General features: G+C 39.0%; 1 protein-coding gene across 8 annotated transcripts; it reads right to left on the reverse strand.

Annotated features, from left to right (window-relative positions):
* Positions 1-1,780: 1,780 nt before the first annotated feature.
* On the reverse strand, positions 1,781-22,864 carry TMPO (thymopoietin). 8 transcript variants are annotated; one of them, XM_068191639.1, is made up of 10 exons: positions 22,459-22,863; positions 15,123-15,249; positions 13,336-13,491; positions 11,706-11,806; positions 7,069-7,188; positions 6,865-6,960; positions 6,200-6,310; positions 5,144-5,209; positions 4,897-4,988; positions 1,781-3,616 (listed from the first exon to the last, which is right to left on the reverse strand). In XM_068191639.1, exons 1-10 carry the CDS (start codon positions 22,699-22,701, stop codon positions 3,325-3,327), a joined length of 1,404 nt encoding a protein of 467 aa, XP_068047740.1. In that variant the 5' UTR covers positions 22,702-22,863; the 3' UTR covers positions 1,781-3,324. The 8 variants fall into 8 exon arrangements, with proteins under 8 accessions (XP_068047740.1, XP_068047742.1, XP_068047741.1 ...); XM_068191641.1 differs by lacking the exon at positions 7,069-7,188 and having other exon boundaries at positions 22,459-22,864; XM_068191640.1 differs by lacking the exon at positions 5,144-5,209 and having other exon boundaries at positions 22,459-22,862.
* Positions 22,865-27,549: the final 4,685 nt, after the last annotated feature.

Here is a 27,549-nt window from a genome sequence, read left to right on the forward strand (position 1 = left end):
AAGATATTGCCACACAATTTTACCAGCTTAATTTGCAATTACATAATTTTTACTGCTGAGTATTCTTTGGGACCTGTATTATTTAAAGGCATTCTTTTTGTAAGTTTTTCTGCTTTGACTCTGCATAAACTAGTTAAAATATTTTTTAAAGATATCTTGTCACAAAACTAGCAGAAAAGGTAATTAGCAGGAATTTTAATACCATAAAGAGTTTTGTAAGTTATGCCACAGGAAACAAAACAAAACACATAGACCAAGCCTAGGAAGGATCCTAAATAATTTTGTAGGGTAGTGCTGAGCATACTGTTAGCAAGTGAACTTGGAGAAGTTCTTTCACACTGTTTCTTATGCAAATACAAATTAAGGTCTTCAAACACACACAGAATTTAAACTTAAGATCCTTCTTGAAAATGTATTGGACACTACTGAAGCTCTCATGCTCTTACCACGGATCAGATGCTATAAGATTTATCTCAAGACTGCAAGTGAAATCCTCTAGTGATCCACAGCCTGATACCAGGCTCCCAAGACTGGATACACATAGAAAAATTAGCACCGAATTTAAAGGGGAAAATACAAGCTGGGTGTTAATTCCAATTCAGACAGGAAATCAAGACCTGCCAGGTTTTCACACAGCATTCTGAGCAATATGACCAATCATGAGAACCAAACCCAAAATAACACTGTCATGCCCGTTAATTTCCACAGACCTTTTCTAGCCTTGTTGTAGCCCTTGTCCTAGAAGGGACTTCTTAAATAATACTTACTACATCAGAACTCCATTCATTTTTACAACTGGATTTCTGATATTAATCCAAAAAATTGCTTTATTTTGTCATTGGTTCTGAGAGTTCAAGCTGGCTCTGTCTAAAAAATAAGATGAACTCATGAAACAAAAGTGAGAATGTGTAAAGGGAAGAAAAAAAGGAACATCTGTGCCTATTGCTTCAGGACTTTGATACAAAGACTACATACAGTATAATTATATACTTCAGCTTAACTTATACAGCAGTAGTATATATTTAAGCACATGCAGCTCATAGCACTACTATGTGTTACTTTTAGAATACCATGAAAAATTCATCTTTGGGGCTAGGAGAAAGATCCTAGTCTCAGAGCTACCTCACACCATTAAATGTCTGTAATAGAAAAAAAAACCCATTCCTTTCTTGAAGGTGCATTGACTTCCAACTACAACTGAAGCAGACGTGGGTTAGTTTGAGGACTTTTCTAGAAAACTCTTTACCATCTGTGAGGTAACACTGAAGTTGAGAGCATTCTCCAAAACAGTGCAAAAATGAAAGAATGATGCCATTTAATTGTAATTAACTTCAGTTTGCAGTATGTTTTCATTGTGGCTTGCTTTTTTTCTTTGATGATGCTAATAGTATCCCTGGAGGAGGTCAACTGAAAGCATTTCATATAACTAGGAAAGAAAGACGTATTTTATATTCAACATGCAAAGTGGTGTGAGAAACAATTTAAAGTGAAAAGGAAGTTCCTTTAGCACTGAAGAACAAATGAAAGCTATCTTCTCCCCCCATCCAAAATAAAGGCCTGACATAGGCTAAAGGACTATGGCACAAAACTCTGATACTACAAATATGATGAATACGCCTCCCACCAGATGACATGAACTGACCTGAGTTTATTATCAGATTTTTAATTTTTTTTTCCAATATGGAAGACCATAGCAGCACAAAATGACACCATTGATACATTATTTGTCTTGCATTTGCTGCTTTTCAGCAATGCATTTATTTGATAAGGAAAATCCACACACATTAAAATCATTTTTATTTTTCTCCATTTTTGACACCAAAAGAGAATGTCTTATGTTACAATTCCCTATAGGATGGACACAAGTTTAGCTATTTGGATTACTCAAAAAAGCAGTTTAGAAGGAAAAAAAAACATTAAACAGGAAAAAACCCCAAAACTATTGCTTTGCTACAAATTACCATGTTTGTCCCAAAATTCACAAAAAAGTAAAGCTTCCCCATAGCTATAGTCTACACAATAATTGTACCTAGAGTAAAAAGATACTGACTATTAACTAATGTTCTCAGCTTTTTATAAGTAGCACTTTAAGAATAAGTAGTATGATTTATTGCAATTTTGTACCAAGCAATAAGACTGAACATCTGTATGCTGCAGATTTAAGCACACCAAAAATGTATACATTCACTTTAAAAAGATTTTTGCTTATCACTCTTCATTGGTAGTAGTGAAGTCAGCTGCCTGCTCAACCAAGTTACACAATAGAGAGTGTTTCAGCATGCTTCCACTGAGAAAAATAGTCAATGGCATGAAAGTTGTACATCTCACCTTAAAAGATGAAACTAGCAGAAAATGCAGCAATGCCCTCTTCATACAAGAATAGAACTTCATATGGAATTTTCACACTCTGAGAATACTTTTCTACATGAATATTTAAAGATAATCACATAAAGCTGTGTTGGAAAGACCTCGCTTTTTTAAAAAAGAAAAAAAGACCACTGCTAATGTTGGAATTTCAACTGCTTCAGAAAACAATCTTGACCCAAAAAGGTATTTTAGTAGCAAATTATTATGATGTCATTTTTATTTCCCACACATATTACTAATAAATAAGTTCCTCTAAGACATCTGTTGCCAATTAGATTTGTATTCAGCTCCTACAACACTGTAAGCACTAAAATGAAGGGATACATTTCAATGATGTTACACTTAAACAGAGTTACTAATATGATACTAAGACTGTTACAGAAATGCAAACAGGTTTACAGTTACATTTACTAGAAAGTTACAGTAATCTACAGAAAAGGTAGCTGTTGTACTCTCTCTACATCCTAAGAGATCAAATTCAGTTATTTTGTTACTGAAAAAATGCATAAAGAAATGCATTTCCCTTTTCCCATGTTAAAATCCTTCTCCACTATAATCTAGAGACAGAAGTACAACTTCTTTTCTGTACAAAGGAAAAGCTTTAAAAACACAGCTTCACATTTTACTACATTTTTGCCCTTCTCAGCTTCCAAGTTCTTGCAAAAACAAATATACATTTTCTCAAAAGTGAATTTAAAGTATGTCCACATTAAAAAAATAAAGCCTACAAAAAGTTCAAAGATTTAAAAAAATGTTACTCCTATGGTAATGATCTCCTACTTGTCCAAAGTCCAGAAAGTTACCAATGTCCATTTAATATTATCTTTCTTCATTTATCCAATTTATCAGGTTCCAATCACATTATTTGTAAGAAGTCCTTGAGCCGATGAGAGGGCAGAAGAGTTCTCTACAATAAAAAACAGGAGATCAAACTGGGTGTGCCTTTCAGAAAGATATTCATTCGGCACTGCCCGGAGTGGCAATATTCAGGTATCTAGAAAAAGGATTTCCTTGATTAGTTTCCATTGACTGATAAACCAAAAACATGAAGACTGAAACAACAACAAAGAGAAGAACTTTTATCCACACGGGAACAGGGCGTTCTTTTTTTATTGGTGGTTTCTCCGACTTGATGTCAGTCGAGGTACCGTATTTCTGCGCATACTTAGAGTAACTTTCCTCCAGTATGAAGTCACTGGGCTCTAGAGGCCGGCTTGCAGCTCCTTTGATTGGTCTACGGCAGCTAGCACTGTTAATAAAAAAAAAAAAAAGGAAATACTGCATATTTAAAAGAGCAATCTAAAGTACATCGGGAAGTTTTAGTATAATTGAAGAACTAAGAATTATTTCTGGTGAATACAGTACCTCGGTACCTGTAATACTACTTTTGAAGCTTGACAGATAGATAAGTTAATAATTCAGTGTTCAAGCAAACACTTTAAAAAAATCTCAAATGCTACTTCACCATATCTACATTAAAAGGATCATAACTGGCAATCAAACTGTATAAAGTGTCTCCCTCTATTTGCTTTTTTAATGATTACTCATGCAGCCCTGCTGGGATTTCTAAACATAAGATTATCTCTGGCCAATAAAATATCTACTGATGACTACGCCAATACACAGCTAAAAGACAAAGTAAGGATTAAAAAACCCCATGTACACTGACAAGTTCCTATATACAAGGAGTACACATATATGATCATTATTTAAAAGAAGAAAAAACCAGTGGTATGGATTTAACTAGACCTCAAAACAGGAGAACAAACTTGAGTAGTCAGCAGATGCACTAGAGTAGTAGCAACTGGTATTATATATCTCCTTGTGGTTACGAGTTTATGCAACTGCATAAACTGAAGTTTAAATTCAAGCTTTAATTCACATGTTGAAAACACAGGAGATGATTTCACATCTTAACATGGGGAAACTTTTTCTGATATCCTTTAAACAGAGCAATTTTTTAAATTGCCTATTTAACCAGAGGGGTTACTTCAATTTTTGTTTAAATATAAAGACCAAAAAACCCCCAAAATGCACAAGTAATAGCCTTTCCTAGATGCCATCCTTATTTATGCTAAGAGTAATCAATATGACTGCCACCTAAAGGAAGAAACAGGGTATCTAAAAGTTCTTTCTTGCTTTGCAAAAGAAAACTCAAATATATGCTGCAAGATCTTTCCTTAATTTAACAGCAGGCCTGGGCAGTTGCATCTAGCCAAAAACTTAAATATTACAAGTCATTACCACAGAAAAGCCCTTTCCATTTAACTTTCACCAGCCAGAAAGTCCAGTAATAATTCCTACTATAGTACCACTCTGTTCTCCCTCCTCCAATTTCAACAGAGGTGGCTGTTTTGGTAACAAATCTATGTATATAGAATAGAAGAATAGGTAGCTGTCACAAATGTCATTAATCCAGAGTCCAAACACTGTTCCTCAGAAACCTATCAATATAATCAAAAGTTATTTCTCAGCTTAAATAGGTTTACAAGAACTGAGAAAAAAAGCCCCCATGAACCTTAAACATACCTAATTCCTGTAGGTGTTGATACTTCATAAGGGAACATTTCTTTAAGAATGTCCCTTTCTGGTCTTCTTTCTTCTGTAGTTCTCTCCAGCACCTAGGAAAGCAAAACAGTTAGAGGCCAAACAGCAAAACAAAAAGCTTCTGCATAGCTACCTCAGTGACCACAGCCGTGTGCAATTTGTAAGAATGAATGAGTCACCCAGTGCCATTCAAGAATTTTACTTCTTGGGTTTCAGAAGTTTGTTTAACCTTAATTATTGGCAGCCATCCAGTCACTTTTGGGGTCTTAAAGCATTCAGTGATCGCCTCAGTTTCCTTTAAGATAAAGCATAAGTTGTATAAATTCTATACATCTGTGAGCCAATGATGTAGATGACCAAAAAAAAACTTAATCATCACCTCTATCATGGCTGTGTTGAGCAGATCACAGGACTAGTTGTGACCAACATGATTAAAAAAGCACTGATGTGGGCAATCTGTCTCTTCTTGCTGTAATAAACCATACAGTATGCTGTAATAAACCACAGTACAGTAAAATACTGACTGAAAAACCCCATCAGCAGTTTGGAATAGAACATCAAGTTGACCCACAAATGCGACTTCACAACTAAGTCTACGTTGCTGTCATATTGTAAATGAAGTGTTAATAGCAGCTTTATCTACAGCTACATGAACAAACAGCATCTTGCGATGTAAAATTCCACATTACAGTAATACAGTAAGACAATTACATATACTTGCAGGTGCTTTAGTTTTCCAAGAGATATAATTTTTGACAGCTTGAATAGATTAACAGTAAAAGAATTATTTTTTTTCTTCATAACTGACAGGAATCTACAGATGCTTTTTTAATTCAGGCATTTGGTCTAAAGTAATTCTACTACTTGATTCCCTAAATTAAAGCACATTGCATTTTTTCAGGATAGGCTGATTTACAAACTCAAAGGGAAATAACCAAGTCTAGTCTACTTTGAGCTATAAAGAATTTAAGAGAAAAAAAATTTCTACATTTTGTTCTGAAAAATAGCAGCACAAGGAGAAATAACACATCAAAACACATTTGTCTTAGGAAAAAAGAAAAAAAAAATCAGATTTTCACACACACATCCAAATCTGAAAGGGGAAGATGAAAATAAGTTTATATTCTGTTTTATGTCATGTGACAACACTAGTTTATTCTGACTGGTGTTACCTGGGCAATGACATCCTCCACCCCCTCTGTACTAAGAAGTAAGTACATACACACAAGAATTTTGTTCACAGAGAGTAAGTAAGCAAGAGCAATCTAAGTTTTAATTTATTTACTTCAGCTGTCATCAGTGGTTTCTTTGGTGTTCTTCTGGGCATGTCTGAGAGTTCACTGACTGACAGTGTAGGAGCTGCATGCTTGAAATTTCCAGGCACCCTATTGCCAACCTGCCGAGATTCAAAATTGTTCAAACTCAGAAACAGCCAAAATACAAAATGAAAAGGGGCAAGGTGGCAAAAACAAAAACAAAACCTTTACGTGCATTGAATATATGCAAGTTAGAAGTTAACTGAAGAAGGTTATGTAAAAGAGACTCCAAGATCAGCAAAGGAAACACACTGCTTATCATTCTGAGTAGGTTCTTTTAAGCCATTTAGAAACATAAAAGCTATTTAGTTCACAAGAACAGCCAAACTTAAAAGCAAATATTCAGCATGTACTTAAATAAATTAAGAAAGTATCTAAGCTTTTAAAGTGGTGCTTTTCAGCCCTCCCCACAAAAAATATTAGATGGGACGTAAGTGTTGACCTGGTCCCATTTCAAAGTGAAGAGCACTAGGTACTAAAACAAATACTGAGTATGTGTTTTCAAACACTACAGAATAGTCTTACTTTCCTTAAAACAGTCTTCTATTTGTCCAAAACAGAATGATTCTGTCAGTGAAGATATATTACAGAAGAATACCACAATTGATTAAACATATTTACTAAGCATATTTACTAGGGTCTCGTTGCTTGCAGCCAATATAGTTTCATTTATGGGAGTACTCTCTGATATTACAGCATCATCTATAGGCAACTGTTCTGTAGCTTCCACCTGTTTGTTTAAAACAAACAAAAAACAACAATTGAATAAAAGAGCCACTGGGACCCTAAGAGTGAGAGAAAAAAAGAAAGCTTGTCTATTATAAAAGCCTCTCATCACCCTTTTTCTTGGTGTTCTTCTTGACACTCTTGTAGACTCCCTAGAAAATGCCTGCAGAGGTCCACTTTTTGAAGATCCACTTGTCCAGACAGTCTCAGTAACTCCATCTTGAGAATAGGTCTATTCAAGCATCAAACACATGATCATATACATGAAAACCAGCTCCAAACAACAGATACTCACAACCAAAAGCCAAAATAGCATGCACACTCCAGAAGCAACATGTCTACAATCAAAAAACTGTGGATCCTGATACATTTAATAATGAATAGCTGGCTAGATTAAGAGCATTGACCATAACACCTATATTTGAGAACATTGTTGTTTAAATACAGAACTGAATAGATAATGCCCAACAGCAAAACCTGCTACTTTGCTCACTGCCCTAGAATGAGCTAACATGAGGAGTTATATCAAGTCATGGACAGCAGACATGAAGCTTTCAGGACCATTACATTTCCTGCCTACACATACATAAAAATAAATCTATGAGCATAAGCAGAAAGCATCACCATTTTCTCTACACAGATAGGGTTCTATTTTCTCAAGCAGAGTTGGGCACAGTTTATGCACAGCCACCTATGTTTCAACAGGAACTAATCTTCAGCCACAGGACTCAGGGAGAGACACTGAATGATCTTAAAAAGTTTCCATATACAGGGATGAAAGTAACAATTTTCACGTAACAGCAGGTTTAAACAATCAAGCCTGACACAGATCTCTCACAATTGAAGTAACAGCATGAAGCACCAAGCTTTTATAGCCATTAACAAACAGATCATTCCCTATGCTCTACTGCAAGTTTCATGTTTAAAGCAAATATTCCCCTCAAAACTAAATCCAAGATGAAAAGGGAGATGTGGATCTGCTTCATCTAGATTACATACAAGATTTTCTGTATTTGGTTAAGTTTAAACATAAAAATTATTACTTTTTAAATATTTCTATCTTTGCACATTAACACCTCATACAGTGATGTATTACCAAGTTTTTGGAAGTTATACTCATTGCTAAATAAAGTTATACACTGCAACTGTCAGTTACAGGTTCAATAGTGGAAATGACTTTCACTAGAACAGTATCAGCCCCAAAACAAATGTGTTAAGAGAACAGGCTGAAAATTATTTATTGAAAAGGGACAGTGAAACAAGAAGCCGAGCTGCTTTATGGTTCTATGACAAAGTCTGTATAACAGCTACTACATACACAGCAGAGGGAGCATAAGTGTTTCACTTCATTCCAAAGTCACTGAAGTACTTTATAAAACAAATGCACAGACCTTAGGTCCAAACAGCTTGACAGATTTTTTTTAGAATTGTAGATTTCAACCTAATTCTCCAAAATTCTTCACAATTTTAACAGATTTTTGATTAAACATCTTTTAACCCCTTCTTAAATATTTACCAGACACTGCATTCTCTTCCTTCCTGCAACCTACAATCACAGTTCCCCACTTCAACCCCATAAACTTTCTATTTGAGAGGTGTTCTTTAGAAGCTTAGAAACACTAATGTCAGAGTGCTTCTACTCCAACAATCCACTCAGGAAAGCAAATTCACTCATACTAGTAAAAACGAGCTCCCCATTCCAGAGTATTTGACTATGAATTACTTATCTTCTTATGAAAGTGAGAAGCACTTCACTAATAACTGCAGCTCTTCTTCAGATGCTTTAATCATATGTTTTAAGTATCAACTTTCAGGTTTTTTTCTTGCATGAAAAGTTTAGGAAAAACCAGAATCTACTGCATAAAATCCACCCAGACAAAATAAAAAAGAAGAAATAAAAATTGCTGTCTACAGTTATAATTATCCTCACTGTCAATGGAGCAGGCCTCTAACCCTATCAAAATGCAACACTCATGTTAGGTACACCAACACCCTGTAATGTAACCAGAGAAACTACAATGGTGTGGTACACAAGCAGTGTTCAGTATGTGCTTCTAACCGTCAAATAACTCATGAGCAGTAGAGCTACAGATTATGACTTTACCTCAGCTATCACTTAACAATTTACTATACAGGTAGTCAAAAAAAAATACAGGGAATAGTAGGGGAACACAACACATGCAGAATGTCACTGTACAAAGTTTCAGGAGAGACTAGTTCTACATTGTTCCTTAACATTTACACTGTTTAGCCTACCTCCTTCTGCCCAATGCCATTTACTATGACATGTCAGGCTCAGTTTTGAACTCCTACTCATGACCTACTGGATTAGAAGGGGGTATTTAAATTAGGGTTTTCTGCCAATTTTTCACTATGAAAACATAATTAAACACAAACAGCTGAGCTCAAGTTCATCCAGCCCTCCACTGCTAACTAACTGATAAGACCCATATTCAACCTCCCCACCCAATTTCTTCCGCAGCAGCCTGCCTAATAACTATCTATCTATTTGCACTCTCTTAAGAGAACATCCAGCCATGCCAAATGACAAACAGTCTTGTCAGCTACATGTCTGGTCTAAAACCAGCACTGCACAGGACCTAGAAGTAACTAGAAAGTCTGCTCACACCACATTGCCCACCAGCTCAGCCTCACCATGCTTTAGACACAATCTTTGTGCCAATGCCATGCAGTGCACAACAGCTGAAATAATTCTGCAGAATGAGCATAGTCCCTTGACACATTAGCTGAAAACCTACAATGCAATTCCACAGGAAGAAGGGGAGGAAAGAAAAAAATCTTCTCCACGTTCCGGTTTTGTTCTCAGCAAAATACATGACTACACACATTTGCTAGCCAAAAGCATTAAGTTGTTCTTGGCTTCAAGCAGCTGTAAAATTTTACTGGGGGGTGGGTGGAGCTGTTTGTTTTGGGGTTTTGGTGGTTTTGTCTGTTTGCTGTATTTAAAAAAAAAAAACCAAAAACCCAAAACAAGAAACAGCCAGAAGTTCAAAAGTAAAAGGTTTAACAAACTAAAGAGAGTTCCTGAAGAATTTGGCAATTTTGAAATTAGGTAATTTTTTTGATTATTCCTTTGATTAACTCCTGGTAATTGAAATATGCAAGTTGCAAAATATTGCACCTGTACTGCACATGTAAGATTGCAAAAACAGTAATGACCTGATACTAATATAGTGAAACTGGATGACAAAAAATTGAGTAAATGAATCATCACTTAAAACGCAACAAAAATACCTCACTAACTCTCTTTTATTCTGTAAGAGAGTTCCTGAAGGCTACAAGTTTTGTTTGTTGATAGCAGAATTAAATATCTTTACACTGAAGCTGGCAGGGATTTCTGGCAGAAATACCATTTTGAAAAAAAGTGATTCTTACAATACAAGAACCTAAAGATTAAGATGCTCACTATAAAGACCATTATAAGCCCAAGTTGCCTGATCAAATTAAAGAATATTTGGTGCATTGAACTATGTGTGTGTTTTAATTTTTTGAAAAAAAAAAAATCTGTTCAGCTTGCACCCTAGAACTCCAACTTAAAACAAGCAAACTAGCTACAGATCTCCATAGCTGTACTGTATTACTCAAGATCATAAAGCAGCATTTTACCTGCTTTAAGAGACATCCATAGCTAAAGCATGTTTGTACATATACACACACACACACTAAATAGCAAGCATCTGGCATTTAATAAAGTATTGAGAAAAGTGACCGTGATCTGCTAAAATACACCAAGCAATTAAAAAGTCAGATTCTGGGTCACTGAATGTTTCTTTACAAGTCCTTTACTGTAGCATAACTCCACTACTTACTGGACAGATGAACAACACTCTAAAACTCTAAGTATCCTAATCTGGGGAACAGGGTATTTAGTGACACTTTCACATCAGAAGGACAGATCAGCCATCAACTACAAAACCCTGTATTCAGCGGTATGAAAATCAGAGGTACTTCTGTAAAATGCCTCTTCCATAAAGACAGCAGAACTAATATTTATAAGTAAAGAACAGGTGGTGCATACAGATAGGAGACCTACACTTTTTATTTATTGTTTTGCTTCACAGGAGAAATTTTTTAATAAATTTACGTCTACTCTAGTAAGGCTGCTACAAACATAGTTGAAGAAAAAATATTAAATAGACAACTAGCCACACAGACAGACACCTATACATACAGGCATATACCCAAATACATTACTTCACATACTACATTTAAATGAGTCATTAAACAGATGTATTTAAAATGCATAACTATATCTGTAGCTATCTAATCACATATATAATTATCTATTTAAAAGCACTTGTTAAAAAAACAAAAAAACCCACACACCCCTTTTTCCAAAGTTTTTTTTTTTTTTTGAGAAACCACTGCTTTTATTAAATCAAGTTGATTATGAGCATTCAGCCCATGTGACTTAATCTGCCAGGTTTCCAAAATGAAACATGTTAAGGTTGCCTACTATTCTTCTCCAGGAGGTGCTACAGCAGGTAGAAAGTCAGACAAACAGCTTTTAGCAGACCATAACTTTGAACATTATCAGACAAGCTAAAAAACAGCCGCTTTAGTTAATTCACAAGATTTTCATGCTATATTAGAACAGGCTTTCTAAAAGAACTTTTAAAAACCAGCATGGCTCACTTAGTCAAATGTGATGTTAAAAGTAGTAAGGTGTTTAGTGAGCACATCACCTGCAGTTAATAGCTGTTCCACGTGCCGCTATGACAAACATACCTGGTTGTGTTCAACAACTCTTTTTTGTTTGAGTGCTACTGGCATCTTCACCCTGGCTTTCAGAGGTTCTCTCTTCTCAAGCCTCAGCTCAGTCTTCGGATCTACAACCAGTTTTAATAAAACTAGTTTAATATACTACTAGTTGTTGCAGCAACTACTAGTTGAAATCAAATGTATTTTAATAAAAAATCATTTTGAGAGGCAACATAACTCTTATGAGTTACCATTTTCTTAAAAAGCTGTGAAACAGGTATATTTCTCTATTAAATGTATAACAAAGACCTTTTAAGAATAACCTTAAAATTATGTTAAAACACTGATCCACGTATTTACTTTTTTTGCTAAAAATCCTACATTTCAGATAAGCCTTGACAAATCCAGCAGTTCCATTTAGAAACTGCTATCAAATTGCAATTCCTTTAATCAAAGTACCATTCTACTATTGATTGTAGGAAAGGTATTGAAGCTTGTCAATATTGTTTGAAGTTGATAGAGTAGTTTCTTCTAATATAACTCCTTTTATATAAAATCCCATTTTTGATGCAGTAGAAAGTGGTTAGCAGTCATCTCACCAATAAAAGGATGCATTATTTCCACAGCTTTTCTAAAATTCTATTAGCTTTAAACCAACATATTTAAGATTTATTAATAAAATTTTTTTTTTTGGTAGGGGAGAAGGGGAATATTTGGGTTTAAGTTTTTTCCCCAGTGTGTGAACAGTTCAGTATTTATACGAAGCATATATAATTATAAGAAGTTAGCTGTCAATTGTGACTGGGCTCTTGGCTGTCCCAAACATTAGTAAATCAATCTCTAACATCCTTTCCCCCTTAAAAGTGCAAGATATGAAAGTTGAAAAACAAGCCCAAATATGCATGGGAGATGAATCCAATTACTAGTTCATTTCAACCCTTTCTGTCCTATGTCCATAGAAATTGTAAAAACAAAACAAACCCACTTCCAAAACTAAACCACACTAAATAAGCATCTTCTAACACTCAATTCAATTAATTATTTAAAACCTGTGCTGTTTTTATTTTTTGTAAATTGCACAATGGTGTGTTTTCAACTCCACTTCCCCCACCACTACACATGCTTGATACAAACTTGATATTAAAACCCACAAAACACAGCCAGGACCAACCAATCAACCCACCCCCAACTAAGTCCATAAGGAACAGAGCATAAAAGAGGTTGAATCATAAGTATTAGCCATTAAACAAGCAAGCAAACAAACAAGAGATTAATAAACAAACATCCCTTCACTATTTCACATCAAATAGCTACTGTGAGCACCATAAGACAAAATGGGACTAGTACTTAAGTAAGAAGTGCAAAGAACATTGAAACACCCAATATGCAGTTCTCCTGTGTATTGGATTTACAGGCTCCATCCAGTCTGGGGAAAATGAAGGGACCAGTTCAGTAGCAAAAGGCTTCCTTTCCCAGAACAGGCAGCTGGATCACTGTGCTGGTACTGCATGATCAAGTACATGACTGACGTGGCCCACAGCAGTACCTTACAGCCTCACCCAATAGCAAGATCATACCCTCTTTAGGTTATTTGTACTGCAAGTATTACTCATGTATAATTTGAATTGTTCCCATGCAAGTTCCACTTGAGTCTTACCTTCCTCATTGTCACTGTACTGGTCAGAATCATTGCTTCCATTCTGTCTGGTGTTCTCAGTAGTTGAAATTGCTGGGAGCGGCACAGGTGCTTTCAGGTCAGGACCTTGTTCCATCAGTTTCAGAAGCTTTTTCTCATAAAGCTTCCTAGTAGTAGCTATAACAAGGAAGGATAGATGCTAAAGAAAAAGCTTTAATCTTTCCTGACTTGCCTGATAGAACTTGGCTGTTACATATTCTTTGGGAATTTCTGAACATAATGTTTTGTTTATTTTTAATCAGTTTGTATGGCCCAGAGTGTCTCTCTCTATATATATATATATACACACACACAGGCACACACCTCTAGGTACACAACTCTGCCTCTAAGGCTTCTAACTTTTCAGTTTAAGAGAATTCTCAGATAAACTCAGACCTCTTTATATGCTGAAAGTTATAGAAAGGAAATTTACCTCCTCCTTAGATGTTTTGCTTCATATGCTGCAATATACAAGTTGTTATTCCCTCACAAAAAAAATAGTGAATTAGATAGTGCAAGGGCAACAATTTCCATGCAGATTGCTCTATTATTCTCCTAATTCCCTTACCCTGAAATTAATTCCCCTGCCTTTGCCTTGTTGTCCAATTCAGTCCAATAAGCATCTGAGGCGGTGCAAGCAAACAGCAACAACAGAACTTTCTGCTTGCTGCCATCTAGTCATCAGATTGGCTTGCTTGAGCTAAGAGTACAGCTATTTAAAATATTTTAAGTCTAGCACATACTTCCACATCTGGACTTTGTTGGCAAAAATCTGTAGAGGTGAATAGTGCCTGAGCTGTTAGCTGAAGGAAAAAAAAAATCATTTAACTTTTGAAGTTTTCTGATAAAAGGAAACCACCATTTAAAAGAAATGGCAGCCTCTCAAGAAAGAGTCCATACCCTCTAAGAAATAAAGGCAATAAATTAGACCAAATGTAAATGCCTTTCCAGTGGACTACATGGTTTCTTGAGTACTATCCAAGAGGTACAGGATGAATGGCAAGGCATGCAGAATCAGCTAACTGAAAATATTACAGATAAGACTTTGAATACACACAGGACTGCAGGCTCAGTCATGGACACTTCCATCCACCTAGGATTTCAACAACATTCCACAGAAGGCTCTGCATACTACAGACAACAATCTTTTTTTCAAGAGTTGTGAAATCAAGTTCCCTTGCCATTAGGCTACTGCACAATCTGAAAGGCAAGGTACTTTGATTTCACATCACAGACGAGTGTCCAAGGCAGGAGATTAGGCTGGGGTCAGGACTACTCCTGACATAGGCCAGCACACAGAACGGAATGCTAGGCTAGAAAAAAACATCAGCAAAGGAAAACATTACTGCACAACGCTGTCAGTAGGAAATGCTCTAGGGAAAGGGAAGTTCCCTGTTCTCATTCTGCTCTCAATGCTATTAGGTTATTATGTAAGATGTATTTTGTATTTAAGTGAGCCCAGATCTAAACCTCTGTATCAGAAGACCTAACTACCACAGCACTGAACTTTAGCTAATAGTTACACAGCTTCAGAAAAGAAGATGGAACCTCTCCAGCTGGCCTAGTACAGGAAAAGCAAACTGCAGACTTGCCCACCTGCAATGCTTCAAGACTTCTCAATGTAAACAGACATCTGATGAAAATATCCTAGGTGGAAAGCAGCATTGCAACAGTACTGGTACTAAAAAGTAACTGTATCAGGGAAACTTCACAACTGAGGTATAACAAGAAATAAAACAGATTAGTATCTACTAGTTCAATTGACCTACCTACAATTGGGCCAGGATTTACTCCATACTTCATAAGTTTCTCTTGAAGGTCTTCATTACTCATCTCTGTTATATCTAGGCCATCCTTCTCCTCTGGTCTGGGTTTGTCAGTTTTCTTTGTAGCTTTCTGAGAATAGGAGGGAGAAATGAGAGACAGTGCTTCCAGTTAATACTGAACACATTTTTTTCTTCTAAGGGAATAGGAAAACACAGTGTGCTAAACATATAAACCCCAAAGAAATTAATTCTATTCTCACCCATGATCACTACTAAAGCCTATGTGAAACAGCACTAACATTTACACCTACTAAGAAAACATGCACAAGTTTTCTGCTTAGGAAGGAAATACCCATTACAAGTCTCCTCTGGAGTTAAAAAAAAAAAATCACTCATTATTCTGGTCTTGTGTTTTTATTTGAAGTTCAAATATATAGCAGGAAGGGATTGCTTTCCTGTGACTGGAGAAGTAAGCTTCTAGCTGTTTCACCATCATTACACAAAACTACAAATATTTATGCTACACTAGCGTTTCTTTACGTTGTTTTTTTACCTGATAGGTCATCTCCTCCTCTAATGATATGGAACAAGATCTTTAGTATCTACATACTGCCAACCAAGTTTCCAAAACCCCTATCCCTACTTGTCTTGTCATTCTCTGTAAGATTACATAACATTACAAGGTGAGTACAGGAAAGGCAAAAATCAGAACCAGTCTCATATTTCCAAAATCCTGCTTGTCAGCTTAGGCCTCTGCTACTTGTAGCTCTAAAAAATTCTAAACCCAACTCTGGCAACACTACTTGAACACTTGGCAATGCACCATCACCCCATGCAGATGGCTATCAAAATAATCTGCTGAGATGCTACTCCTAAATTAGCAGTTTCCTCTCAATCCAAACAGAGTGATCATAACACTTCAACTTGGGAAGCCTCTGTTGCTACAACAGGGATTGCAAAAGTGAAGAGGTAAAACACAAAAAAGCATGCTTAGGATTTGCATGCTCTTTACTAAGAAAGACCTTGATATTGCTTTGAAATAAGTCATACTTGTATCTCAAAGTTGCATTATATAAACAGAAAATTTCTGCACTTAGCATTTTTCTCAACTCAGTTGTTCAGAAGGCCTATCTGGTTGTTTTTTTGGTACTAACAAAAAATTAAAATTCCAAATACAAATAGGCTATAAACACTCAGTAATGATTAACAGGTCTTTTTCTTGTTGCATTTTATAAGATAGCAACAAAACACTTTAAGTAATGATTTACATGAGCTAACAGTATCTGTCTAGCTATTAATGCCAGTTCAATATTTGTTTGCATGCAAGCTTGGTCTTGCCTCAAGTATCTTGGTATTTTAAAACTAAGCAAGGACTAAATGAGGGCTTCCCAAATATATCTGACTCCAAATTTTCCTCTTACTTTTGGATATTCCACCATGATAAACTTAAAATCAGGTGCTGAAAAGCAACAGGATCTCTAAGGATCATGGCATTTCTTTAAGAAATAGACTCCAAACAGTCCAAAGAAAGTATAGGGTCATTAAAGCAGCAGATTTGACTGAAGACAGATTTACAACTCACTTTATTAGTCATTGCACTCCTAATTAGTTTCTGAAGCAATTGAGCCATACCCAAGAAACAATCAACTTGCAAATGCATGAGACTTTTATTCACTTTTGAACATGTTGGTCATAACATTATATCAAGTTAAATATTGCATTAACTTTAATTTCATATTCAATGTGTTTTTTTCTGGACTACTGAACTGTCCAAATAGAAAAAAAGTTCTGAAAAAAATGCTGGGTTTTCTTGTTGAGATCTGTTTAGACTAATGACAGCTCTGGTGTCTGCCCACATCACCATGCAGATTAATCAAGATGCTAGTCCTTATTTCAGAAAAGAAACTACCATGGTGCAGGAAATCGACATTCCAATGACACTTTAGAGAAACTGGAATCCTAATGTAATGTATCCCTACCTTTGTTCACTTAGACACCACAGAAGAGACTATAACAATATACACCAGAAAAACTACTCAGCATTCTGGATGCCATTTCACCTTTTCCTGCACTACTGTCACAAAGAGAGATCATCAAAACAGCCTGTTTCAGCCAAGAAAAAGAGTAGGAAGGGGATGAAGGAAGTTGAAAGTAATCTGTGTTCTTCAATAATTGGGCCAGATGTGTTTATTTTGTGTTCTGCAAGGTCACAGCTTTTACTTTTGAACACCTATTCTCCTTAGAGCAGGAGCAAATGACTTCCCTTGTACAAGTAGAAAGCTGCCATCTAATCATTCACTGGACCACAAGGTGAATCTCTAGAAGCATAAGGCTGGATAGAGGAATTTCTCACACCTCAGCTGTAGTATGACAGCATCAACTTCAGCAACAACACTAAATTTAATAACCACTACTATTATAGTAAAATGCATCATCCTGTGAATTATAACAACTTGTCTGCTGTACTACACCATGAGACAGATCAAAAGAGCTAGCTTAAAAGTTTAACACTGTAAATTAAATACAAACAAACCCAAAAACCCACTCTCATTTACCTGTTTTAAGACCACTAGCAAAATGTCTTACTGTGGTGCAGAGATGAAGCACTTGAAATGAAATTGTGGCAGAATTTGCCAATGTAAAGTAGTGCCATTGACCACTTTGCCCACAATGTAAATATTTTTGCAGTAATACACCCAAATCTATGTAAATATTTTTGCAACAATATACCCAAATCAATAAATCCTTATCTGAAGGTCTTCCAATCCAGAGCTCACAGCACTAAAAAAATATTTCTAGTCATTGCTATTTTGTAGTAAACAGATGGAAGATTATCTGCACACTTCATAGCCAGAGACCAGCTTAATCAGACAAACTTCATAAGCACCTGTACTAGTCCTAGCACTGTCCCAAAGACAAGCATAAGAAACATGTTGAACAATCCATTAAATAATAAAACCAACTATAGGACACAACCAAAAACTATTTTCAAATCCCAAGTTAAATGGCATCTACTACAGGATACCGAAGGATTTTAATCCCAAATAGGTGTAGCTTCACCACTATACACAAAAAGGGTCAGGGCTTATTTATGATTTCTCTGAATGAGGTGAAGATAGGCTAAAGAAAGCCCAAATCACACCAAGAGAATGCTGTTTAATTCTCCAGTCTGCAGAGTTTCCTCTGGTAACAAGTAACTATTTCTCTTAGGAAAAGTGAAGTTTAGGAACCGGATATGCAAAATGTTAATAATAGACTTATACTGTGAAATAGATAGGTCTTTATTCCCCTTGTATTTTTTATTCTACCATACACAATCATTCCCTGCAGTAGAATTTCCTTTTTTAAAAATCAAGTCCTACTGAACTTTTTAACCTTAAACGTCTGGAGACAATATTAACCAAGAGCTACAGGACAGACAAACAGTGGAAAGGAAATTATGCAGCAGCAATTCAAAAGATACTGATACACACAACTTGGAGAATTCACTACCTTTTAATCTTAATTAGTAAGCGATAGACTTAAAATTTCCAAGCCTGTGTACAGTAACAGTCATAAATTATAAGATTGTGGACTATACAACCCTTCCACCCCCTTCTCCTCCCAGACACTAATTTCCATGTTACTTGGTGAAGGAAATGCACCCACTCAAAGTCTGAAGGTGCAGAACAGCCTGGCAGGACTTCTCACTATAGTGGGAATTACTTTGGTCATCTCATCCCTGCTGCCCATAGCTTTCTCTCAGCCAGCGGACGAACGCTTTTTAAAAGTCCACAAAGGATTTAAACTGAATTCTGGGTGATATTGGTGTGGCACTTCTTAATTAAGACATACAGCCACACAGGAAACACCAAAGAGATTCCCTGCCTTCACTGGGCACGCAGAGATGCTTTACACTGCCTCACCTATCCAGTACACTTTCCACAAACCTAATCTTCATAAACTACCAGTTTTATCGTTATCTTCTCTTTTCCAATAGGGAAGGGGTTGAAGGTGTTGTTACCTCGGCTACCGATATCATAACCACAGCATACTGACTATGAAGAGCTGAAGCTGGCTCTTTATTTACTTGGCTACTTGATTAGAACAAAAAAAATCTCAACAACCCAAACAACTTTCTCCCCTCCCCTCCCATCAAACCAAACATCTTTACGTGATAGGTCTCTCGTACAACCTTTCAAACAGGCCCTTCAGGTCCAGATGTTCTCATCTTACCTTCATTAACAGGAGACATCTGACTGATCTTTTTCATATAATCACTTTAAAGGTCAAAAATATCACTCAATATATGCATTAGAAGTGATTCTTCCAGGACATGAAATACACAGCAAACTCAGTCATAATAATCTATGCATTCTGAGATCTGAACAGTTCCTGTTTGACAACAGCATCAAGACAATATTTTTGGTACATGCTTTAAAATAATGTCCTAGAAAGGAGAAAATGTAATTTCATAGTTACTTTTCCTGTGAGCTATCTTTGCTGACATTCAGCCCATAACTAACCAGGACAAGGCATATTCAGAAGCAAATGGTTCACCCTGCAGCAAAACGGTGTCTTGTATACCTAGTCACTGTCCTCAGATATCACTATGCCAAACAGGCTTAATGGAAAAAAACAAAAAAGTTGCTCAAAAACATTAGTACAGCTGGAGAAGCTGGCTCCTCCAGACAATATTATCAGACTGAGGCACAAACAGGCATGATTTTAAAAGCTTTTCCCGTTCTGGCAGGAACATATCACCAAAGTGAGCTATATATTCTTGGGCTGGATAGAGCTAAGACAGAAGAATGACGGATTCAAAACACATAATTTGCAACACAATTCAAACTATGGAATTTTGTCTCTGCACAGCTTTTATCAATAGAAAATAAGCACCTGCATGCATTATCAAATGCTCAGAACTTAGAAAAACCCCACTACAATGACAGTGTAGACAGTTCAAAATTACTAATGACTACAGCCATGTCGAAACTCCAATGCCAGCATTAAGAGACCTGGTGTAGCTTTCAGTGACTGCAGCATGGCTATTCAGATTATTCTTTGCACTTGTTGCTCATGCCCACTTTAAGAAAAGCGATGCCTGCCCCTCTTCAGGACCCCCAAGCCGGCCGAGTGATCCCGCGGGGGTCGCAGGAGGAGCCGCTCGGAGCCAGCGCCCCGCGCCGCGCGGGCCCGGCCCCGGCGCGCCCCCTGGCGCCCGGCCCGCGACCCCGCCCGCGCTGCCCCACCCTCCGACTCCGGCACACACGAGGACTGCAACCCAGCCAGGCTGCGGGCTCTGAGAGCCTTGGAACTACTTGCTCGTAATAAAGCCAAGGGCGAGCGGGCCCAGAGAGGGGTGGGGGAAGGCCCGTTCTTTTACTTTATTCCTCCTTTCCATAAATCCTTGCAGTTCCACCCTTGCCCCTTATTTCTAACTTCTTTCAAATGTCAGAGTGCTTTCCCTCCTGTCCTCTCTTAATCTTATCAAGATATTTTGCTTTGGTTTTTCACCAGAATCCCAGTCCCCTGGGACGTCAGGCTTCCCTCACTCTTCCTCTTCTTTCCAATTGTTCTGGGGGTAAATCATTCTGGAGGCACCTGTACTGATCTTTCTGAAGGACAGCCGATCAAAGAAGCACCCTTATGCCAAAAGACATTAACAGAGACAAATTACTCAGGCTACAAGCAGTTACAGAACTACTCAAGTGGCACAAAGGAGGCAACAAGTACACATCACCCAAGTTGGTTTTGTTTAGCAGGTATTGTTTGGGATTTTTCAGAGTGTTTTGGTTGGGGTTGGTTGATCTGGGGGGGACGGGGGGGGGTCGAGGGGACCAATCTGAGCAGCTCTCACTGGAGTATTTGCTGAAGTTCTGGAACTTCTGATGATACAGTGCTCTGATACTAACACACAAGATAAGCATGAATTACAAAGAGCCTTCCAGATATTGTTAACAAAAGTGTAGGAGTACCACCCATTCTGTAAACATCAAAAAACTCACCCATAATTGTTTAAACTTAAGCACTGTGGAAAGGAAAACTCAGATCTAGGATAGGAACTAGCAGTTCTGAGATGTTCCTCCTCCAACAAGCATGAAACAAGTCAGACTCAAGCTCATCCTGTCTTAACTCAAAAGCACCATATGAATGCTATCAGCAGACCACTCTAAATCGGAGAAATGTCTGTTTCACTGTAACTGCATTCTGTAAATGCCAATTAACTGTCTGAAATAGACAGAATTAAGGTAAATAACTTAGTTTTAGAGATATCTTCCTCTTGAAGTTATAGTTTTCAATTTTTTAGTTCAAGAACTCTTCTCTTGGGCTTTTGAAGGTTAAAGCGTGAAAGACCTTCAAAGGACTCCGTTTCTCGGCACTCCCTAACTAATGACCTTTGAAACACAGTATCTAAGATATAATTAAATACTTTCACTATCACACACATTAGGACTCCGGAAGCTGATAATCATTATCCGAGCCTTTTCTCCAGATCAGACATCTTACAACTATCAATTACAACATTCCTTTCTCAATATATGCAAATTTATAGCCCACTTATGAAAAATTAAGAAAGAAATCACATTTTCCCAAAGAGGAAAAACTTCAAATGGCATCAGCTTCCCCTCTTTCCTCACACGTCTAAAGTCTAAGAAAACAAGCACAGCGGACGAACCGAACAGGCACCAGAGGCGCTTGGCTATAATACACATCTTAGAGGTACGAGCAAGACACCTACATTACGCAGACCCTCTTTACATTAAACAGTCCACTTCATTAAGCGAAACAAACCAGCTGCTCTCGCACAGCTTCATCCTTTCATTTAGAGGCATTTACACCGAGCAGCGTTGCTGCCGTACAACCGTACAACAAGCGGACCAGAGTCCCTTCCTGAGCAAGTTGCAACCTCGTACAGTTCTCTTGCTTCGTTCCTCCAACACCGAAATGGTCTGCTTAGGACACCGCTCGCCAAGCTACAGTAGAGGTTTCCCAATTTACAGTCGGGGGCTGTCGCACTCTCCACGCGCGGTCGCGCTGCCCCGGCTCCCCGAGCCAGCCGCTCCAAAGGGCGCTCAGGGCGGGACGCATCCTGGAGGAGCAGCCGGCGGCCCCCGTCCCAGCTCGTCCCTGGGGCGGTGCGGCCACCCAGTAGGTGGGTCCCAGACGGAGGGACCGTCCCGGCCGGGCACGATCCCACCCAGAGACTCTCCCCACGCCGTGCGGGTACCCCGGCGCGCCGCGCCGCTCCCCGAGCCGCGGCCGGCGGGCGGAGGCGGCCGGCCCCGTTCGGGCGGGAAAGCGGGCCCGAGGCTGCCAGGAAGCCAAGGCGGCGGGGGCAGGAGGCAGCGGTACTCACCCGCCCGGCGGCAGCAGCCCCGCGGCTCCGGGCGCCGAGAGGTGTGGGCTCCCGCTCCTCGTCGCTGGAAAAGTCGGGCTGCGCGAGGGCGGGCGGGTTGCGGGCGGTGAGGTGCTGCAGGTAGAGCTGCACGTACACGTCCTTGCGCTGCTCGCCGCCCGGGAGGCTCACATTGTTAGCGATCAGCTCGCTCTTCAGCTTCTCCTTGGTCAGCACCGACGGATCCGCCAGGAACTCGGGCATCGCCGCCGGCCGCAGCCGCCGCCGCCGCTCTCCCGGGAGAGGCACCAACAAAGCGCGGGGAGAAGGGGCGGGGGAGCGGGAGGAGGAGGACTCGCCTGCTCCGCGCCAGGGACCAGCTCCACGGCGGGCGGGCGCGCGCACCGAGCGCCTCTTCCCAGACAGCAATAAACGGCGCCCTGATTGGCGGGGAGGGCAACGAAGCGGTTCCGCTATTGGCTGGCGGGCGGAAAGGGGGCGGGACGCGCGGGAGCAGCGGCGTTGGTGCTTTGCGCGAGGGACAGTAACGCAGTTTAAATTGGGCTCGGGCGGGAGAGGCGCGCGGGGCGGCGCTCGCGGGTCCCGGTGGCTCCTCCGGGGCCCTTTCGGCTGGCACGCGCGTCCCCGCCGCCGGGAGCGCCCCTCGCTGGTCGCGAGCAGCGGTGGGCGGCCGCTAACGCGATCCCGGTGTCCTGCCGCGACACCTGCTGCCCCCTCTGTCCCGCAGGCACCTGCGGCCCAGGCGGAGCGCGCCGCGGGCGGCCGCGCCTCCCGCGCCTCCCGCGCCTCCCGCGCCCCCCGCGCCCCCCGTGCCTCCCGCGCCCCCCGCGCCTCCCGTGCCTCCCGTGCCCCCCGCGCCCCCCGCGCTCGGCACCGCGGGCCGGGTGGGCACGGGAGCTCTCTCTGCCCCGGGGTAACCGCCCTCGCCCAACGCTTTGGCTAGCGGTCTCCAGAAGAAATCCGGCCGGGAAATGAGTGGCTAATCTGTTAGTGTGAGTGCCGCCGTTGCGGTGGCTTTACGCGCAAACCCCGAAGTGGCATCTATAGTGCCGCAGAGTTTGAAAGGCGCACAGTCGTTTTATTTATTTATTTATTTGTGAAGTCGACTTCTAAAATGGCACACGTGTGTCCCTGCTGGGGAAGTTCGATTGAGTTCAACACTGCAGCCTTACAGTCTTTAAACAAGCGGGTTAAATCCTTCTGTGTTTGCAGCTGCTTGCTGGGAGCACGCACTGCTTCTGTTTTATGATGGCAAGGGTTTAGTGTTTACATTTGACTATATGTCATATGCTTTTGAGAACTGCCTTACAGTATACCAGAGATAAGAATTTCAATGTGGCTATTTTATTTTCCCATCAGTCATGGATCTGAAACGGGATTGTTGGTGTTTACACCCACTCCCCTTTGTGTTCCAGAAAGAGTTCTAAGTTGCTGTTGGGAAAAGGGGTTTCCAGTGCTGTCGTGTGCTCCATCACGAAGCTCTCGCGGTGCCTGATGTTCCTGTTTACCTTACCATAGCCTCAGTATCAATTAGATGAAGGCGATGAGGATTATTTTTTGTGGCAGGTAATTTCGAGACAGATCAAGGACCCATCCACAGGAAGCTTGACGCTTCCCACTGAAGAATTGGTGTGGTGTAACAAAGTAATTAAGAGGAGGGAGAAACTTAGCTTGGGGCATTTAATTTACCTCGTTGTGCTAGTAGTTCTGTGAGATGGCAGTCATCTGAAGTTCTTTATAATTTGGATCTGAAAGTGCTCGGTTCTTGGTGTACATACTTAACCTGTTCAGTTTGTTTGGCAGTGAGGCTGAACAGTGGGTAAAAACATCTTCCTCCATTAATACCACACACGTACTCAGTAAAAAGTAATGAATCAATGTGGATTGACAAATATCACTTACTTTTAAGCTTGAATAGAGTAAATTAGGTGGTTCTATATATTTTTCATCTATTTTACCCAAAATTTTACCAGGTATGTGGGTATTACATGACAGCTGTTTTGGAAATGCTTACAGGAAATTTAAGTCCTGTTCAAATTTGCTAGTACTAATTTAAAGCATAGATAGTATTTTTCACCTTGAAAAGCTTTTAAGTGGCTTGGGAAATAGTCTTTCCTCTACATTTAAGCATTTGCTTCTTTTCCAGATATGGAACGAGTTGCACAGCATACTTTAGAGAGATTCTTCAGCTATCATACTAATGTAAAAAATAACAACTTTAACTCGTATCAGGTCTGAAATGTTTTAAATCAGCATAAGGGGGAACTGGGTCTGGGAAATTTTAGCCAAAGTTAATAGTGAAAGTACAATCTAAGAAGTTGGTGCAGTCACCATTTAACATCCCCTTAGACAATAATGGTAGGATAGCCCTGAAGCTTATTTTTTGACAGTACTTCTTAGTGCAGGCACAATTCACAACTCACTGTACTGTTCAGATTCTGCAATAGTTATAATAATAATAGATTCTGCTGGCTTTTTTTGTGAGTGACAGTTCAGGAATGGAAGGAAGTACAACTGCTGAGCTTGAAGTCTAAGTACATTGATGGTAGGCCTGGTTTTAATGTATTAAGTGTAGCATAAAAGCCTCCTACAGGAATACAGTATGAAGTAGTAAATCCCTACAGTTACACTCACAGTCCAGCTTGGGCCATAGCAAATGGATGGGCTGACTTATCTTGGTTCTGTGTTTTTCTGCTTTTGCTGTCAGATGAAATTGGCGTAGAAGCATAAAGATAGAAGAAACTTATCATATGTTTTTGCTATTGTTCAAACGCCAGTACAGTTGTTGTGGAGCCACTTGAGGTTTTGACTCTCATTAACATTGCTTAAAGTTCATATTTACAGTCCATTTAAATTTTGAAAGTAATTTCCCCCAACTGTAAAGAAAAAAATGTATTTATTGTGAATTACTTTCTCTATTATGTTGTTATCCTAATGTAACTGCCTTGCACTGACATGGAACTCTTTTATTGGTTACCTCTCGTTGCTTCCAAAGCAGCCAAACCTAAAGAAGCACAATATAATACTTCTGTGTCACTCTTCTTCGGAGCAATAGACTTCTCTGGGAAGCCAAGTCCCTAAGCAGTCCTTGGCACAAAACTGTCCTTTATTGGTTCTACACTTGTTACTGTCGCACTTTGGGATCAACAGGCATCTTCCAGGCAAGGTAAAGACAGGGAAAGTAGTAAAAGAAATCACCTAAATAAATACATGATGATTGACACTGGAACCTGCAGGTGACAACACAATTAGACCTTAATACAGCAGAGGTTCTGCATCTTTATTGTTCTGTTTGAAGGAAAAAGGAAGTCACCTTTTGTAGCATGAGGCAGCAGTCAAAGGGATGAAAGGAATGAGCTCATTATGAATGAGCTCAAAAGATCTTTCTAATGTTGTTACAGTGGGGGAAAAAACCTAAAAATATGAAGTCTCTGGTCCATATGCCTATTCAATAACTTGCTGTGTAAAGGTTGGAGCATGGAACTGTTGTTTTATCATGCCTTCTGTGAAGCTTTCCAGTACTTGAATGTTCATCCCTGGCTACAAGTTCTGGTTTTCGAAGACCAGAATACCTGCCTCTACCTGAGAAACAGGTAGTTACAGTTTCCTACTTGTCAATATAAATGCTGACAAAAGCAAAGTTTAGGGAAAAAATGTGAAAATGTTGTGAGACTGGCCATTTCCAGTAGTTAAAAAACTGCTGTAAGCTTGCCTAAAAATGTGAAATATGCTGAAAGGAGAAGCCAAAAATCCTTTCTTTGTAGGACCCTCCCAAATATCTGGAATTTCTTAGCTTTCCTCAGCATGAGAAAGAGATTTTTCAAGCATACATTCATCTTTGACATGAAAATACTGAATTCTATTTAAAACTGTCTGAGATTTCTGGCTTGAGTTTCCCTAAGTTTGTGATTTCTCTAATGCCACCCATAAAAAGGAGACAAATCATTTATGTTGCAGTATGCTGAAAAAAAGATATTTCTATATATGTGCATTCAAAAAAAATCACCGAAATTAAGTGGAGGGTCTGGAAAATGGCCTATAATGAAGTCTAGATGCATAATTTGCATTCATATGTAACATTTGTCTCACAATAGATAACATAAAGACTATAAATTCATAGCAAAGTCATTGAAGCACGTGTTACAGACATGCTCTTGTCTTAGACTGAGCTGATAAGGAAATGTAAAAAAGCTGCAAGAAGTATTAATTCAGTCCTAGTAGTTTTCACTATGAAAATTATATTCCCTTTGAGAAATGCAATAGAAACTGGAAAGTATTTCTATTTTACTAGAAATAAAATAAGCAGTTGTCTAATCATTACAGCACAGCATAACTATACTTTCTATAAACAATTATTTCTTTTCCACAATCTTGATTAATTTAGAAAAATTAGGTGGTTTTTTAATAACTCTAGGTTTGGTTTTTTTTTTCAATAGAAATGCCTGTTTTTAAGTAGAAAGGGAAAAGTGATAAGAAAGAAAGCATGCCTTAGCATAACGGAGCATACTGCTTTTAGAGCAGTTCCAGAGCTGGCAGCCACCAGGAATGCTGCTCTGCCAGTGTCACCTGAAACAGTGAGCAGACAGGTGAATAAAGGGATGCCCAGCACTGTATGGCTGTCCCCGGGCAAGAAAAGAGATTTGTACAACTGCTTTAAAACGTCTTACTGCTGATCTTATCATAGTCAGAGGCCTATGCCAACAAGGATTGAAAACAGAAGTGTCAGCTCCTGCTAAAATATGCTGGCAGAAATGAAATGGACAGTTTTCAGGGTGGTTTCCTACAATGAATAATTTCCAAACCAGAATTATTTGGATTATTTGGATATTTATTTCTGTCAAACACAGACAGAAGCTATATTTACCATATATAAGCTATTACTTCAGCTCCACTGTTTTTAGAAGCTAAAGTGGATTTAAGTTTTTGTAGGGTTTTTTTTGTTTATCTAGTAACAATTCCATAAGAAAAAAAAAACATCTGTGTTAAGAGAACAGTCAGGTTACAAAATGCAGTATTTAAAAGTCAGGAAGAGACAAAAAGATCAGAAGCACATGGGCTGTTGAAATGCTGGTGAAAGACAAATGCCCACTA

Source organism: Anomalospiza imberbis, chromosome 5, assembly GCF_031753505.1.
Source record: "Anomalospiza imberbis isolate Cuckoo-Finch-1a 21T00152 chromosome 5, ASM3175350v1, whole genome shotgun sequence".
Lineage (NCBI taxonomy): Eukaryota > Metazoa > Chordata > Aves > Passeriformes > Viduidae > Anomalospiza > Anomalospiza imberbis.

Bases quoted from the DNA above. Each gene is read 5' to 3' on its own strand.
- TMPO (XM_068191639.1), bottom strand. From the start codon at position 22,701: ATGCCCGAGTTCCTGGCGGATCCGTCGGTGCTGACCAAGGAGAAGCTG. The intron at 15,250-22,458 runs GTGAGTACCGCT...TCCTATTCTCAG, and splicing joins GGGCTGCTGCCGCCGGGCGG to AAAGCTACAAAGAAAACTGA. The intron at 5,210-6,199 runs GTAAATAAATTA...TTTATCTTAAAG, and splicing joins AACCACTGATGACAGCTGAA to GAAACTGAGGCGATCACTGA.